The 17,995-nt window shown below is 45.0% G+C and overlaps 1 protein-coding gene across 2 annotated transcripts; it reads right to left on the bottom strand.

The window, feature by feature from the left end:
* Positions 1–2,972: 2,972 nt before the first annotated feature.
* Positions 2,973–15,947, bottom strand: SLC25A38 (solute carrier family 25 member 38). 2 transcript variants are annotated; one of them, XM_008061191.2, is made up of 7 exons: positions 15,565–15,947; positions 9,378–9,499; positions 8,682–8,766; positions 7,768–7,947; positions 7,368–7,536; positions 5,427–5,593; positions 2,973–3,752 (listed from the first exon to the last, which is right to left on the bottom strand). In XM_008061191.2, exons 1-7 carry the CDS (start codon positions 15,631–15,633, stop codon positions 3,630–3,632), a joined length of 915 nt encoding a protein of 304 aa, XP_008059382.1. In that variant the 5' UTR covers positions 15,634–15,947; the 3' UTR covers positions 2,973–3,629. The 2 variants fall into 2 exon arrangements, with proteins under 2 accessions (XP_008059382.1, XP_021569680.1); XM_021714005.1 differs by having other exon boundaries at positions 15,482–15,945.
* Positions 15,948–17,995: the final 2,048 nt, after the last annotated feature.

Raw genomic sequence — 17,995 nt, 5'->3', positions numbered from 1 at the left:
TAAAAGCATAAGTTAGCCTACTGGTTTGGGGTTGACAATGCTTAACCCAAGGATTCTAAATACAAACACTGCTTAAAACCCGACATATGCCTAATTCTACGGGGTCTGAGGTAGGATTCAAAGTACTAAGATTTTCATAAAATACATGAGGTAGGAATACACAAAATATATAGTAAACTTGAGGTGGGAATATATGAAATATAGTGAACTAAACGCTACTTTTACAGCAAATAAGTTTCTTGGTTTCTTGGGTCTCTCAATAGCATGCTCTTAACCTAAATCTATTGTTGTCCTCTCACTATGACTTTTTTTTTTTTTTTTGAGTCAGCGTCTCACTCTGTCACCTAGGCTGGAGTGCAGTGGCATGCTGACAGCCACCTCAGCCTCGACCTGCTGGGTTCAGGTGATCCTTCCGCCTCAGCCTTCCTAGTAGCTGGAAATACAGGCACACGCCACCACATCCTGCTAATTTTTTAATTTATTGTAGAGATGTCTCACCATGTTGCCCAGGCTGGTCTTGAACCCATGGGCTCAGGCAATCCTCTTGCCTCTGCCTTCGAGGGTGCTGGGATGACCAATGTGAGCCACCACGCCCAAGTAGATTTTATGGCTTGTAGGATATGACTCCCCATCTTGGTTACATGCTTTCAGGGCCACTAGGGACTGTGCCTCTGGCCTTGGTCATTCATACTTGGCTCAGAATAAACATCTCTGAATATTTTATAGAACTTGACTTTTTCATCAACAAAAGAAAGGAAAAGGGGCCGAGGACAGAGTGTTGTGGGAATCAAGCAAGTATGGCAAAATCTTGGTAATTACTTCATCTGAGTGATGTGAATGATGGGCCAATATACCATGTGCTCCACTATTGTGATGCTTGAAATATTTCATAGTGATACATTTTTAGAGAGCGTATAACCGCAGCTTGAAACCTTTGCTTGTGCATCTTCTTTTAGCTTCTGCCTTACATAGCCATATCTTTAGTAACCAGATGACTATTTTCCTCCACACCCAGCTAATTTCTTTTTTTTAACCCTTTGTAGAGATAGTGTCTCACTACATTTCCCAGGCTGGTCTTGAACTCCAGGCCTCAAGTAATCCTCCCACCTCAGCCTCCCAAAGTGCTGGGATTACAGATGTGAGCAACCATGTCCAGCCCTAAATTATTTTAAATGGGGTGTGTTAATTTAAAATCTTAATAAAATAAAAGCTTAATAAAATAAAAGCTTAAATTTATAAATCATTACATAAACCTAATGTTATGAGTTGAATTGTCCCTAAAAGGATATGTTGGAGTCCTAACCCACCCCTAGTACCTGTGAATGCAATCTTACTTGAAAATAAGGTCTTTGCAGATGTAATAAAGTTAAAATGAGATCATACTGGGTTAGGATGAGCCCTAATCCAATGACTGGTGTCCCTAAGAGAGAAATTTGAACACAGAAAGACAAACAGGGGAGAGGGCCTGGTGAAGTCAGAGTGAAGTGATGCATCTACAAACCAAAAATGCCAAGGACCGCCAGCAACCACTAGAAGGTGGAATAGGCAAAGAATGTCTCCTCCTTAGAGCCTTCAGAGAGAGCACAATTTTGTTGACACTTTGATTTCAGACTTCTGGCCTTCTGACTGAGAGAATACATTTGTTTTTATAAGCCATGCAGTCTGTGACAATTTGTTGTGGCAGCCTTACAAAGCGAATGCAACATTTCAGAAATAAAATGTCCATTTAATTCTCATCACCAGCCTAGAAAGTAGGAAATACTACTATCCCTATTTCCTAAACACAATTTCAATATCATGTCTAAGCAGAGAGCAACCTTTCAACCTGGGCTGCCTGGATGGAGAGCCCATTTCTTGAGCACTAGACCAAACAACCCCCTTCTGCTTCTTGGATAAAGTAATGGCTCCTTCCTAAATTTGAAATACTAGAATGCCTATTAAAAAAAAACAACAACAATCAATAGTAAGTATTGACAAGCATGTGAAGTTAGAACCCCCATATACTGCACTGGGAATATAAAATGGTGCGACCACTTTGGAAAACAGTTTGATAGTTCCTCATAAGTTAAACAGTTACCACATGATCCAGCAATTTCATTCCAAGGTATATAACCAAGAGATATTAAAACATCCATCCACACAAACACTTGTACATGGATATTTATAGCAGCACTATACATAATAGCCTCCAAAAAGAAACAACTCAAATATTCATCAACTCATGAATAGATACAGTATATGCATACAATAGAATATGACTTAGCCATAACAAAAAGAACTAGATATTGTGCATGCCACATCATGGATGAACCTCTAACACATTATGCAAAGACTATTGAATGAAAGACTATTGTATGATTCCATCTATACGAAGTATCCAGAAAACAAATTTTTTTTTGGAGTTGGAGTCTCTGTCGCCCAGGCCAGAGTGCAGTGGTATGCTCATGGCCACCGTAGCCTTGACCAACTGGGTTCAGGTAATTCTTCCAAGTAGCTGGAACTACAGGCAAGTACCACCACACCGGCTAATATTTGATTTATTGTAGAGATGAGGTCTCACCAATTTGCCCAGGCTGGTCTTGAACCTGTGGGCTCAGGTAATCCTCTCACCTCAGCCTCCCAAAGTGCTGGGATTATAGGCGTGAGCCACCACGCCTGGCCAGAAAAGGCAAATTTATGAAGACAGAAAGTAGATCAGTGGTGGGCTGTGGCTAGGAAGGATTAATTGTAAATGGGCATGAGGGATCTCACTGGGGGATGAAAATGTTCTCGAACTGATTTATGGTGATAGTTGCACCATTCAGTAATGTTACTAAAAATCATCAAATTGTATACTTGAGTGGATTGCCGTGGTATATAAAATAAGATTGTTTTTAAAAGAATTTAGGTTTTAGGTACCTATATAGGTCAAGAGCCAGCCTTCCTAGAAATAATGTTACTTTAGAAAGAGTGATGACACTAGATTTTCCAAACAGCTTTCAACGATAAAATACTTTTATTTGCAGAAAAAAAAAAATGCCAGAACAACTTAGAGGTACAGGGCCAAGACCAAAACATTTTATTTGAACATTTAGAGCCTACGAAGCCACAGACCCTTTGAGAAGTTGATTAGGAACCAATTTAATAAAGACATCTGCTCTTCCTCATCCTAACATCACCTCTGACAGTCTTCAGCCTGGTCATCAGACTGACAGTGATTCCTCTCCTCAGATCCAGTCTTCCCCCTGGAGTTCCTCTGGCCCACCAGGCAGCCTACAGCTTCTCTGGCTGTGTGATTTCTTGCCCAAGAACATATCCAAGGAGGCACTGTGGCGTAAGTGGGGGCTGAAGTGCAGCCACCTGAAAGAGCTCTCCCCAGACAGGCCTCTTCAAGTAGCCTTGCAGGGTATGCAAGTACTCTCCTATCTCCCCAATGTGCTATAAGTATTGGTGACTCCTCTTTTGGGAGATTCTGATAGCTTGAATCAGGTCCACCTTTCTCTCATTGAATGGGATTATCGAAGGCAAAGCCATCTTCTGCCTGGCTTTCCAGGAAGGACTTCATTTTACTCCAGGATAGTGAAAAGCAGCAGCCCTTGGCAGAAGCCAACCAGGGCAAGAGATTCCACCCTTTCCCAGTCCTCTCTTGGTCAGGACTTCAGGCCCATCTTGGCCATCATCTCTTCATACACTGTCCAAGCCATTGCTGCCATCAAGGTTCTGCGGAGAGCCCGGGGGACACCACCTTGAAAGAAGCCACGCAGTCCATAGTCCTATAATGAAAATAAATGTCAAAACTCTTGAAGCATAGTAGCAATACAATTAATTATCCACTTGGCACCAGAATGAGGGTCTCTGTTACCCCACGTTTGGGCCTCAGTTTCTAAACTTTATGCCAAAACTATAAATAATGGATCCAAGGAGACAACTAATGAACTTTAAAATATCTTTTTGTATAGTTGCTGGGCTTTACCTTTTTAGGCCTGCTCTATCTAGGGGAATTTCTTAGCTGAAAATCCTTTTTTGGGGGGGTCAGAGTCTCACTCTGTCATCTAGGCTGGAGTGCAGTGGCACGCTCATGGCTACCGCAGCCTCGACCAGCTGGGCTCAGACAATCCTTCCGCTTCAGCCTTTCAAGTAGCTGGCACTACAGGTGAGTGCCACCATGCTCAGCTAAGTTTTTGATTTGTTGTAGAGACGAGATCTTGCCAAGTTGCCCAGGCTGATCTCGAACCCCTGGGCTCAGGCAATCTTCTTGCCTCTGGTTCTCAAAGTGCTGGGTTGACAAGCGTGAGCCACTACACCTAGCTTAGCTGAAAATCTTTATGCAAGGTTGCCATGTATAGTCGTGCAGTTTGTACACTGCACAGAAGCACTTAGCCCTGAGTAGCAGATGAAATCCAGACAGAGGTCTGCTTGCCAAGCCTTGCATCCTGGATCCAGGCGGAAGGAAAAGTAGTCTTCTTGATTTGTCTATCAGGTGGGAGTACCTTTTTGTAACTGACTATATGCTCTTGGTGGCCCTATTTTTATAAGAATTAAAGACAAACACCTCTTCCTCCTCCCTCCTGCATAACCTGGATTGATTTGTAATTTCGTGTTTGCTGAAGTATATATTATTTTAAAACTATATGACTTTAGATATAGGAAAAAAGAACCTAAATAGTGTGAGGAATATTAGATTCACAAATGCACATTTACCTCTAACAAACACAGCACATGTTCTAAAAAAGCCAACTCATCAGCTTACAGATAGTACTCAGTGCATTTGACATCCATTGCCCTTTTTATCTTCAATAATACTATTTTTCCATTTGTATTAGAGCAAACTGCTACAACAAAACAATGTGTTTGTGTGTGTGTGTTTTTTCCTGACTTTATAGTATTTTACCCTATGTCCTTAATTAGAGTAATAGGTCCACCCAGATTCCCAATTTGGTAGGTCTGAAGCAGAGTTCAGCCATTTGCATGTTTAGCAAATATCACAGGTAGTCCTAATGCAAGTGCCCCATACTAAAAAAAATATAGGTTTTGTGGTTCTCAACCTTGGCAACACATTGAAATCACTGGGGAACGTAAAAAGAAAAAAAAATTGCTGGGGTTTCATCCCCCAAGGGCTCTGTGTAATTAGCCTATATTTTGACCTGGGAATGGGGATTTTTTTGTTTTGTTTTGTTAGAGTTTTACTCTGCCTAGGCTGGAGTACAGTGGCATGATCATGGTTCACTGCAGCCTTGATCTCCTGGGCTCAGGTGAGCCTTCCACCTCAGTCTTCTGAGCAGCTGGGACTACAGATATGCACCACATCTGGCTAATTTTTAAGGAATGGAGATTTTTAAAAGCTCTCTAGGTGATTCTAATGTGAATGAAAGATGAGAATTACTGCTCTAGAGAGAGAGCGAGATCTCAAAGTAGAACAAGAACTAGGATTTATTCTATATTCTTACTTTGAAAATGAGTGTCACTGCTTGGCCAATCCACCGAAACTTCACTGGGGAGAGCTGCATGTGAGTTTTGATAACGTCTGCAGGTTGAGTTACCAGCGAGGCCAGAATACCAGCAAATATCCCACAGCTGAAATTTATAATGGGAATAAAGGTTGCATCCAACTGGTCTGAAATAGAACAGAGGTAACTGCAATTATAAATCTCACATTCGTCAGATAAAGGTCAGTGCAAGTTGTCTACTAATTCTTCCCAACAGCAAGAAAAGTCTGTATTCAAACAAGGCAAATAATTAAAAATTTAAAGGTGCAAATAATAAATGTAGATGAAATGATGGAGTTAGAAAAGCACCTTTTTACAATCACATCACAATAATTGACTCAGGCTAGAATTATTAACCAATACTAAAACATGTGGTAGAAAGAAATGAGATGTTAATATGGATTCAAAGTTATCTTCCCACAAAGATACTTGGAAATTACAAAACAAAGTAATTGGGTTTTCAGGGGAGACGCCTAGCAGACACTCCCTTATCCAAGTGATAAAACGTTACTGTCACTCACAATGGGTAAAATTGATGTCATGAGTCTCCTGATACAAGGCAATGAGGATACAGCATCATTTATGTGGTTCTCTGCTGAAAAGGCAGAACTAAATCTGATCACAAAGAAACAGACAAAGCCATTCTGAGGTATATAACTGGCCTATAATCTTGAAAACTTACAACAAAAATTATTACAAAATACATAATTGGGACAATTAGAGAAATCAGAATATAGACTATATATGAAAGAATTGTACCTATGCTAAATGTCCTGAATTTGACAAAATGGTTAGGTGAGAGTATGTCCTAATTCTTAGGAAATACACAGAGGTATTTAAGTATAAAGTAAAGGGACATCATGCCTGCAATTTACCCTCAGGGGGTTCAGGAAAATAAAGTACATTGTAATGTTCTCGTGGCTTTTTTTTTTTTTTTTGGAAGTTTAAGATTATTTCCAAGTATCAATTTAAAAAATGTTTAAGAGGGATTGAGAAGGCAAAAACTGCCCATCCATGCTTCCTTATTGCCTTTATTTTTTGTTGCAAAATAAGGCTGTGATGTGGAGGGTTACATGTCCTGGTGCCTGGGGAGGAGCAGCAAATCTCCCAAGGAACTCCAACTGCAGCTAGTCACCAGTCATGGTGGCAGGCATTTCAGCTTTCCTAATTGAGGGACTTAAGTCACAGTTCCTCACTTAAATTATCCACAACACCTTACTGAATGCAGATTCATTCAACAGTATGTGTTTCTAGCAACACCTTGCTCTACCTGAGTGGATGTTTACTACCCATCGATTTTGCCCCATGTCTACCCAGCATGGGCTTACTGGTGGGGTGGGGTGGGCCTGCCTGAATGCCTTATGTTTGGCACCTTCATCTCCACCTAAATGGAGGGTCCAAAACCACTTTAATTGGGAACACAGCAAGGAAGGTGAAAATACTTTTCTTCGAACTCCTAACCCATCAGTGTTTCTTCAACCTGTCTAACAAGAATCACATCAAGCACTTCTTAAAAAAAGGACTCTAAGGTTGTACCCCAGAGTTTCTCATCTAAGATGTGCCTTGGATGGGACCTAGCAATCTTAAGATTAGATTTGGGAAGTATTGTTGCAGGACCTCTACAAAACATGTCTTATTTCCCTCCCCTTCGCTGCCCTATCCCACCCAAATCTAGTAGTATGCAAGGATATAAACTCCAAAGAGCAGCAGCCAAGTCTGTCACATCCACCTTTGCACTAAGCCCAGTTCCTGACACAGTGTCGGTATGGCTCAGTTCCTAAAACTCTCCTAAAGAATCTGGAGCTGCTAAGAAAAACAAATAGTCTCACATCCCAAAGAACATGGCAAGGCTTTGATGGCTCAGGGATAGCTCTTTCCCACCACACCTTCCTTTATCCCTACCATGGGGTACTATGTTTCTGGTCTGGTTGTAAAACATCAGGTAGATTCCCGAAAAGGGCGCATCACGAAGGAGAGTTGCTGTCAGGCCGCTGAAGAGGCCCCGGTGTCCCTCACTGCGATAGATGCTCCTCAGGGCAGTGTAGATACTCTCATAGCCATACTTCCCGCTCTGCAAAGGGAGTACAGAACCAGTGACTGGCACGGAGCACTGAACCAGGCAAACTACAGGTTATATGACATTACTAGGCCACCACGGGCTGTAGGTCACATATGGCGTGGCCTGCTTACAAATGGACTCTATGTTTGATTACAAATCAGGAGTTGACATCAGCAGCCACTCCCCCCAAGAGCCCAGAGGCTCTGTATAGCCACCCCAAGGCCTTAAAGCAGTCAAACTCACCTCATAGCGTGTTTTAATCACAGTGATAGGTGACATACAGACCCCTGCAACAGAGCGAGAGCCCACCCCCAGTATGACCGACTCCAGGGCGGTGGGGGGATGGCCTCGCAAGAAATACTGCTTCAAAGAGTAGAGAGTGCCAAAGTAGATTCCAACGCCAGGGACACATCTCACGATGGACTGCAAATGGTCAGAGGGAGAAAAGAAATCCAAGACCCAACACTGTAAGATACTATCTTATCTGGATTTTCCCAAATGACCCCAAGATGATTTGCATGTAAGGACTTTATTTCAAGTGTGGAAGGAACACCAACAGGAAACTGGGGAAAGTGAGATGGGAAAGAAAGCAGTCAATAAAGAGAGTCTTATAAAACCAGCTCCTGTTGTGAGCAACTTAATCTGTTTGGGGAACTCTGGGAATCAGTGTAGAACACACCTTAAAGTTATCCTACACCTGAGGGGTAGGGAGGTGAGGTTTTAAACATCAACTCCCATCTTCAATGGCTAAGGACTACTGTGGGTTTGGGCTGGGCATGCATTCCTTGGCACTTCTAGCAAAGATAGTTCCCAAGGCAAAAAAAAAGCCTTTAGGCAAGAGATGCAAGTGTGGTGGTCCCAGCCCACTTTCACTAAAGTGGTCAGGGCAAGGCTATCCTGACAGGTGGGGTGCCAGCTGCATCTGCTATAGAGACTATGCTGCACTTACAGATCATATCTAAAGCGTGCCAATGTCATATTTCCCTGAGCCCTCAAACAGAAGTCAGTGACAGTATGAGAGACGGGCAGGAGGTCCATGGAGGTCCTCCCACCAATTCTGCCTTCTCACATATCCTTAAGAGCTGGTAAGGTGGATAAGAAATGACTGGTTATCAAAGGAGTGGGCATAAGGAACCCAGATCCAGAAGGCAACTTACAGGGGACATCCCTTTCCAAAGGCCAAAAAGACTCTCTGTACGAACCACCTTCAAGAGTACAGTCAACATCCCAACGCGCCTAGACCTGAAAGGCAGACAAAATCGAGACAGGGAAGAAAAAAAAATCACTTAGCCCATCTCAAAAGAAGGTTGGCCCATTCTCAGAAGAATTTCTCACTCAAAGACTTATTTTATAGACTCTTTTCTAGAACACTTAAGAATCTCTATGATGCATCTTGGAACTACTGTTAGTTCCTGTGTGTTCAGTTTGGCTTCATGTTTACTTGTCCATTTACACTGCAAGCAATAAGAGTACCTCCCATTTTATGTACATTTTGTATACAGTGCAGAGCTCAATATGGGGGCACAAAACAGGCAACTGATATACTATTTCCAGAAAACCAGATAATACAGGTATAACATCACAAGCTAGCAAAATAAAATGTAAATATCATCAAAATAGATCTAGGTAGTTGCTCAGGACAAAACCCTATTTAAATCAAAAGCAATGTTAAATATTTTAAAAAATAAATTCACAGAAAAAAGTATATACAAAACACAGGAAAGCTGGGCAGGGCCTGTGTTTCTGTCTGAGCATCCAACAGAAGGGAAAGTTAACTTACAGTAAAGCTGCTCCTGTGTCTGAGAAGTTGTTGAAAGCAACTCCTCAGTGAAATATGGGGCAGCAGGCCTTACCCATAGTCTGAGGGCTGGAGAGTCTGCAGGCGTGTTTTCAGGAGATCCAGAGGCTGGAATAGGAGGGTTGAGCAGGTCCCACTGATGGAGCCACACAGGAAAGCCTTGATCACTGGATGTAACTGCAGGACAAGATGACATTGTGTCAGCAGCTCTGTCTGAGCAAGTCTCACCTGGACGAGCGAAGTCCTTTACAAGAATCTCTCAGTAACTCATCTGGGCTGACTCAGAGAAGGGAAAAGCATAGCCAGAAATTAACAATACTGGACTGTTGTTGAGGATACGGTATACTGCAAGAGGTGTCTCTGGTCTTAACATTGTTAATAATTTTGCTTACTGAGCAACATGTCTATTTCCATGCCACTGACTCAAAAAAGTTACTGGTCATCTCCTTATCTTTGCAAAAGCAAAATCAACTGAACATAGTGTTTTAACTTTGAACTGTTGGTTTCCAGGCTCCTTCAGTTGCAGGACTTGGGGATACATAGGGGATCAAGCCAAAGCAGATAAAACCTTAAACTCAGCCACAGTGTAAAATGCAAGTGCCACTTCCTGTAGAATCTATGTATTGTCTTCAATTAAAACTTGTTCCTTCTCTTCCACCACCTATCTCACTGGGCCCTAAGCAGATCACAGATGGCTCTATAGACCAGTAGCCACTCCCAGGTTTGCTGTCTCTCCTACCCATGCACTGTCATACACATGGCTAATCTTGTTACAAGCATCATCCAGTGAGGTAGAACTTCTTCCAAAATTAATGTACATCCTCCTCAAGCACATTCCAGGAACCTCAGCTCTCAATACTGGTGATACCATTACAGAACAGCATCCTCCTTCATTTCTAGAACCCAGAAGAATCACAAATAACTGTGAAAAGACACATTTAAAAAAATCCAACCAGGAATAAAAGTCACCTTCTCCAAAGACACTTGGTAAATTCCATCCAAAAAGACATCCTTTTCCCTTATTAAGTGGCTTTTGGACTACTATGTTTAAATAAATGGAATACGGTAGTCTTAAAACATTAAGATGAATATAAAGTTCCCTTTATATACTTCGCATAATTATTTACCTGGAACTGAAATATTAGAGGGGAGAACATTCCAAGTTCTACAAAAGGAGCAAGTTATAAATGGAATTCCTTATAAGCCTATTGGGGAAGGATAAGTAAATACTGGAGCTTATAACACATTCCAATAACCTCTGAAGCATCAAAGGGTGGTTTGATAAGACAACAGGTGAAACCAAGCAAAGTGTGCATATTTCAATGGGTCTATCTCAGCATCAATTCCCTCTCCCTAGAGGTGCCCTGCTCTTCTGCTAACTGACATTCTCATGAGTCCTGTGTCTCTCACTCTCTTCCTAGACTTTGTGGCATCAACAAGCCCTGCTTCCTCACACACGGGGCCTCTCTCTCCCATTGGCATCTCCTCTTCTGCCAGGAGACAGGCTTCAAAGCCTTTGCCTTTCCAGCCTCGACACCATCTCCAAGTACTCAGTGCCAGTTACTTCCCAGGGCCCCCAAATTTGCCATCCAGCTAAATCTCCATTGACTTGGTCTCTGAGGGCTCACCAAGGACCTACCACAGCAAGGACTGCTTGCCCTTATCTTACTTGGCTTCTCTTGTGCATTCCATATGGCTGAGTGCATCTCCTCTTGGTTTCTGGTCTCTCTCCCCTTCTCCTCCAGCTTCCCTTTTACCGGGCCCGCCCCTTGGATGGGGCTGCTCCTCTTATCTCCTTCCTGGGTAACCTCACCCATACATGATCTTTACTGCCACACACTGGTAACGCCCACATCTCCAGCCCAATCAGGCCTCTTCCAAGAATCTACCAATGTTTTCTCTGTCTCCCCTCAAAAGCCCTGTAGGCACCTCAAACTCAACATGTCTGGCTGGGCTCGGTGGCTCAGCCTGTAATCCCAGCGCTTTGGGAGGCTGAGGTGAGTGGATTGCCTGAGCCCGTGGGTTCAAGACCAGCCAGGGCAACTTGGCGAGATCTCCTCTACAATAAATCAAAAACTAGCCGGGCATGGTAGCACGCACCTGTAGTTCTGGCTACTTGGAAGGCTGAGGTGAAAGATCACTGGAGCTCAGCAGGTCAACGCTGGGGTGGCCATGAGTGTGCCACCGCACTTCAGCCTGAACAAAGGAGTGAGACTCCAATACAAAAAGAAAAAGAAAGAAAAAAAGCTCAACATGTCCAAAATGGAAACTGGGTCAGCAGTTCTCCACACACTTGCCTCTTCTCCAGTCCACACTGGAATACTCCAGAAATCCAGGCTTAGAACCCAGGAGACACCATGCCTGCTGCTTCAGGACCAAGTCATGCTGACTGGGCCCTCAGTCTCCCCTGGCTGGCCCCCACCAACCCACACTAATGGCATCCATGGTGATCTGGAGCCTCAACCATGCCCACCCCACCTTCCACTGTTAGCAGAGTAGTGCTGGGCGAGGCATCAACCCACGCCATCTCAAAATCCCTTAACGCTCTATGAGCTAGGTATTTTAAACCCATTTTACAGATTAAACTGGAGCTCACAGGTTACAAATGTGTTCTCAGTCACAAGAGTTGAAGCTATCAGCCAGGACTGAAAGTTCACACTCTTTTTGCCATGCTATTCAGTCTAAAGAGAAAATTTAGGACACCGAGGCACTCAAAAGCACTCTACTATTGACCACTTCTCGCTCCTTCTGAAATCCTCTCTTCCCTTGGCTTCAGAGATTAATACTGGCCTGGTTTTCCTCCCACTCCTCTGGTCTCTCCTCCTTCAAGTGGAGGTATTCCTCTTCAGTTTCTGAACCATTCTCCCCTGCTCCTTCACCCATCCCCATGGCTTCCATGTCCATCCTTCCATTCAACGCTCGCAGCCTCTCTCTGGAGCATACACCAACATAGCTGTCCCACAGCCACCTCCAATGACATTTCCAAACCTAAACTTGTCCCTCTCCCTTACTTCCAACAGGCTCTTCCTCCCTATCCAGTGAATACCCTGCCATTTTTCTATCTATTTGCCCAAGCCCAAAACTTGGGAGCCATTCCTGACTCAGTCTCTCCACACCTGCTCATCCTACCTCCTAAATAGTTCTCAAATCCACCTATCTATCCTGGCTCAGACTTCTGTCATGTCCTGCCTTAGTGACTGCCACTATCTCTTTACCCACTTGTCACCTCACCTTTGACCCCTCTAATCCACTCTACCCCGCCTGAGAGTTATCTTTTTTTTGTTTTGTTTTGCTTTGTTTTTTGAGTTGGAGTCTCATTCTGTCGCCCAGGCTGGAGTGCAGTAGCACGCTCCCGGCCACCGCTGCCCCGACTTGCTGGGCTCAGACGATCCTTCCACCTCAGCTTTCCAAGTAGCTGGAACTACAGGCATGCGCTACCACACCAAGCTAATTTTTTGATTTATTGTAGAGACGAGGTCTCACCATGTTGCCCAGGCTGGTCTTGAACCCGCAGGCTCAGGCAATCCTGTCGCCTCGGCCTCCCAAAGTGCTGGGAATATAGACTTGAGCCACCGCACCCAGCCAGAGAGTTATCTTTTAAAACTGCAAATCTGACCACTGCTTCCAGGTACAAAACCCTTCAATGAGAGACAATGTTTTATCCCACTTAAAGTAACCAGCCAAAGAAGAAAAAAAATTAAAGATGGAACACAAATATAAGTAGTGATAAATGTACTAGAAACTACAAAGTATCACATAAACTTGTCACTCATTCTCATTGCATTATAATTTTTTTTTTTTTTTAGTCAGAGTCTTACTCTGTCAGACTGGAATGCAGTGGCACACAGGCACCGCAACTTCAACCTGCTGGGCCCAGGAGATCCTTCCGCCTTAGCCTTCCAAGTAGCTGGAACCATAGGCGCATGCCTGGTTAAGTTTTTTATTCATTGTAGAGACAAGGTCTCACCAAGTTGTCCAGGCTGGTCTCAAACCTGTGGGCTCAGGCAATTCTCTCACCTCAGTCTCCCAAAGTGCTGGGATTACAGATGTAAGTTACTGCACCCAGCTTTCATTGCATTGTAATTAAAAAAAAAATCCAACCAAACAAATACCCTTCAGTTGCTTCATATTCCTCTCTGGATAAAGTCCAAGCAGCTGGTTGCAAGGCCAGTCATGACTCAGGCGACTTTGCTTATTCTTCTGGGCTATGCTCTCAGCCTCCCACTAACTCTTTAGCCATAGCGGAGGTCTCTGCCTTCCTCTCACCTCTGAAAACGCCAATGTGTTGTTGCTCTGCTCTAGCTCCTCAATTGCTCCCTAACTCCCCCATGTCTGGGTTCAGTGCCCCCTCCTTGGAGCTTCCACAGCAGCACGTGTCTCCCTTATGACTGCAGGTCCGGGACGGAGCAGTCACAACTCCTCCTGTCTTGTTCATGTAGTATCTTAAGAACTGACTTCAGAACCTGGTGCACAGTAGGTGTTCAACAGTGACAAATGAATGTTTCTTATCATCTAACAGGAAAACTGCACCCAGTTCTCCCTCGAACACAATCCCACAAGACAGTGGGTTAATCTTCCCCAGCTCCTTCCAGCCCTATACTGCAGCAAGGATGTAAGAATGACCTGTAATTACAACTTCTGCGCATTTCTCCCAGGTGCTGTTTCTCCAGTGCTCCCACAGGGATTGTGTGGAATTTAAGTCTGCTGTCCTTCACCCCTATCCCTGATAGCAGGAAATATAGTCTTAATGTTTTTAATTTCACAGCACAGCGATTGGAAATATTATTGACTTAATAAGTTATTTATTGAATAAGTGAAGAGCCCATCACTTTTTTAACTTTATAATTTTCCAAGCCCATTAATGTAGAGTAGATGCTATATATGCCAGCAGCATAGATTAACCTATAATAGGCAAAAGCAAATAATAGTGAATGGTCTTAAGCTTATGTCAACAGTAATGACACAAATCCTTTGAGAGTATATATACATAGAAGTTGGGAGCAGTGGCACCCATGTGGGTTTTCCAGCACTTTGAGAGGCCAAGAGGAGAGGATTGCTTAAGTCCAGGAGGAGGGGACGGCAGAGAGCTATAATGGCACCACAGCACTCCAGCCTGGGTGACAGAGCAAGAACAAAGATATAGCTCAAAGATACTAAAGGGAAATAAGATTAATAATCCAGTTTTTTCAGGGGCAGGAGAGGGGAGGGAAAAACCAAACAGGTAATACACAAACAAAGGGGATGAGTAACACTTAAAAGCTTGCAAACTGGTTCCATAAGCAATTCCTGCTCCCTTAAAAAAAAAAAAAAAATCCTAAATTCAATTCAGATCTAGAGGCCAGAGCTGGAGGGCCCAGAAAGAGAAAAATGTAAGCAAGTTTTCAAAGACATCAACGTGGAGTGGCCGCCTTTAATGATTTTTTTTTTTCTATTTTTTAATGTCCATCCATCTCTGGTGCAAGGCAGACTTCCGAGAGAAAGCTGCGGCTGCGTGAAACCCAGGCCCCTCCCTGCCCAAGGCTGGGCGTCGCGTCCCCGCCTCCACTGGTCACCAGCAAAGACTCTCACCAGACCGAACGCGAGGGATGGGGAGGGGGTGGGAGGAAAGCCGGCTCCGCCCGAACTCCGCCTTCACCAATGGCGGCCCGGAGGCCCGACCCCGGCAACCAATCAGAACGCCGGAGAAGCGAGGCGTCGCCTGGAAAACGTGTGGTGGCTGTCGGCGGAGGTTGAGCTCAGAGTGCCCTCTCTCCTTGCCCACCCACATCATGACGCACGGGGGCCCCGGGCCAGCTCGCGAAGGCATCGTCGGCTTCCAGGCTTGGGACTATTCCCGGACTATTCCTGGGTCTTGGGACTATTCCTGGGTCTGGTTCCAAAGACCTGCCCAGGTGCCTTCCTCCCTCTGTCACTCCACGTATCCCACTCAAAGCAACGTCTTTGCGGCCACGCACCTCGTGAAGGCCGCGCGGGCACACTTCCCTGGCACGGCCCCGCCCAGGCCCCGGCAATCCCGCTGCCCTCTACCCGGACGGCCCTGTGGCAGCCGGACCTCGGCTTGTCGGGCCGCCGCTCCTCGCCTCCCTCCCCGCCCCTTTTCCAAGGCCCTGAGTTCGACGCCCTCTCTCCCGCACCACTGCGCACCAACCCTGTGCGCACCTGGGACGCGGAAAAGGCTCGCTGGCCCTTAGCCATGCCCCGAATTTCCCTTCCCGAGCCCGCGCTCTCGGAAAGCCACTCGCCATAAGCGTCTCCACCCGGTCTCCGACATCTTGGGGTTGCAGCAGCGCGGGGCGCGACGGCTGGATCATCGGGTTGGAGGCTCGCGAATGCTGGGGGCCCAGGGTGCCGTCGGTGGGCGCTGAGGCCGGCGGCCTTGAAGGAGAAGGCGAGGGGGCGGCGGCAGCCGGGCGACGCGTTTGAAGCCGGGTCTCCCCAACGTCCGCTCGCCTGAACGCCCAGGCTCCAGGGCCCGACCCGCGCGTCCCGAGGCTGCACGCACGGCCCGCGCGTGGCTCCCGCCCGGGAACCCCTCGCCCCTCTTCACCCGCTCCGCAGACCCTGCGGCTCTGCTCTCCCGCCCATCCTGCTCCGTCGCAAACTTCAGCACTCGAGACCAGGCTGTGTGCCTCCGGGGTGGCGGAAGCCAGAAGAACTCGGGAGAAGGCGAGATTTCTCTTCCGGGGTGGGACGCCCGCCCCGTGAGGGTGTTGTTAGTGCCACCTGGTGAACACGCCCGGAACTGCAGGGGCCGCGGCTCCCGGCGCCCGGAGCTCAAGGCGGTGCCGGCGGGGATGTCGCTTTGGCGTGGAACGGCTGAGTGTATTTATTTACAGTGGAGACCCGCCCTGGTCAGTATGGCAGCACTCGCCAGCTGGGGCTGTTGCGCAGAAAGGTGGCTGGAGCGACGGAAAAAATGAGTTTTAAATTTTATTTAATTTTTAAAATTCTTGAAAGAGAGAGCGTTATATTGTCAGGCTGGTCTCAAACGCCTGGCCTCAAGTGGTCCTCCCGCCACAGGCTCCCAAAATTCGGGATTACTGGCGTGAGCTACCATGCCTGGTCCTAAATTTTATTTAATTTTAATTAATGTGTATTACAAACTGAAGCAGCGTGGAATACTTTCTTGTTAAGCATAACTATTGTTTTGACAGAGTAACATTTCCCTTTAGATGCCGAAAATTTCGCACATGGGAATTAACATGCAGTGTATCGAAGTAGGGTTCGAGCGATTAAATAACGGCCCACCGACTCAATTTTTACAAAGGAGAAGTTTATTAGTCAAGGCTCTGCCAGCTAGCGAACGCTTGCAGGAAGAGAATTCCAAGCAAGATGCCCGGAGCCGCTGCTCAGAGCTTCTTTAAGTAGTCCTAGCTTACATCTTGGTTAGCTAAAGTTAGAGTTGGACATTTTCTTTTCTTTTTTTTTTTTTAATGTGATTTTATTTTATTTATTTTATTTTTATTTTTTAAAATATTTTTTATTATGCTGTTGTGGGGTACAGTTAAGGGTTAGGTATACAATTACATTTCATTGCTGACATCAGCAAGCTAGCGAGGTTACAGAAACAGATGTGCTAATTATGCAAGTGTGGCCAGTAAGGATACAATTAATCTTGCAATATTTACAGAGGGAAAAAAAAACTTCAAAAAGTCTCCAGGAAGGGAGTAACGTTTGTTTCAAGGCTGAAGCCATTTCTTTGATCCCCCCTTGTAATCCCAGGGGCAGAGGCTGCTTCTTTTCCCTTTCACAGTATGTATAAACTACATGCCGGATATCTAGGACTTATAAAGTAAAATATCGCATCAATAATTTTATATATGTTGAAATGATATTTTGGGTAGGTGGATTAGATGAAATATATTGCTAAGATTAATTTCATGAGGGGGGGCACGGTGGCTCACACCTGTAATCCCAGCACTCTGGGAGGCGAAGGCGAGATGATTGTTCGAGACCAGCCTGGGCAACATGGTGAGACCTTATCTCTATAATAAGTAAATAAAAAATTAGCCGGGCTTGGTGGTGCATGCCTGTAGTTCCAGCTTGGCTGAAGTGGAAGGATCTCCTGAACCCTGCAAGTCTAGGCTGCGGTGGTGGTGAGAATGCTACTGCACTCCAGCCTGGGCAACAGAGTGAGTCTCCAACTCAAAAAAAAATCTCTGCAAAACCTAAAAAAAAAAAGAAAAACAAACAAAAAGAGTCTCTGCGAGAAAGAAAAAAAAAGATTAATTTCACCTGTTTATTTTTACTTGTTTTTTTTTTTTTTTTTTAAATTTGAGACAGGTCCTTGCTATGTTGCCCAGGCTGGGTTTGAACTCTCCTGTGCTCAAGGGATCCTCCTGCCTCCACCTCTAGATTAGCTGAGATTACAGGCACACACCATTGCACTTGACTCTTTCTACCTTTTAAAGTGGCTACTAGAATATTTAAAATTTCGTGTGTGGTCTGTCACGGCACCAAAAAATTACAATAAAATAAATAAGAATGATAATAAAATTTCACACGTGAGGCTTGAGTCCAGGAGTTCGAGACCAGCCTGGTCAACAGATTCTGTCTCCACACAAAAGGAAAAAAATAAAAATAAGCCAGGTGTGGTGGCATGCCTGTGGTCCCAGCTACTCAGGAGACTGAGGCAGAAGGATCACTTGAGCTTTCAAGGTGGCATATGCTTAT

Source organism: Carlito syrichta, unplaced genomic scaffold (genome assembly GCF_000164805.1).
Source record: "Carlito syrichta isolate Samal-C Ts95f unplaced genomic scaffold, Tarsius_syrichta-2.0.1 Scaffold305140, whole genome shotgun sequence".
NCBI classification, from domain to species: Eukaryota; Metazoa; Chordata; class Mammalia; order Primates; family Tarsiidae; genus Carlito; species Carlito syrichta.
The sequence above is the reverse complement of the archived record's forward strand: the minus strand, read 5'-3'. Positions and strand labels throughout refer to the sequence as shown.

Coding starts and splice junctions, on each gene's coding strand:
- SLC25A38 (XM_008061191.2), bottom strand. CDS start 15,633: ATGATCCAGCCGTCGCGCCCCGCGCTGCTGCAACCCCAAGATGTCGGA. Junction 9,500..15,564: donor ACCGGGTGGAGACGCTTATG/GCGAGTGGCTTT, acceptor CTTGTCCTGCAG/TTACATCCAGTGATCAAGGC. Junction 7,948..8,681: donor TTTGGAAAGGGATGTCCCCT/GTAAGTTGCCTT, acceptor GACCATTTGCAG/TCCATCGTGAGATGTGTCCC.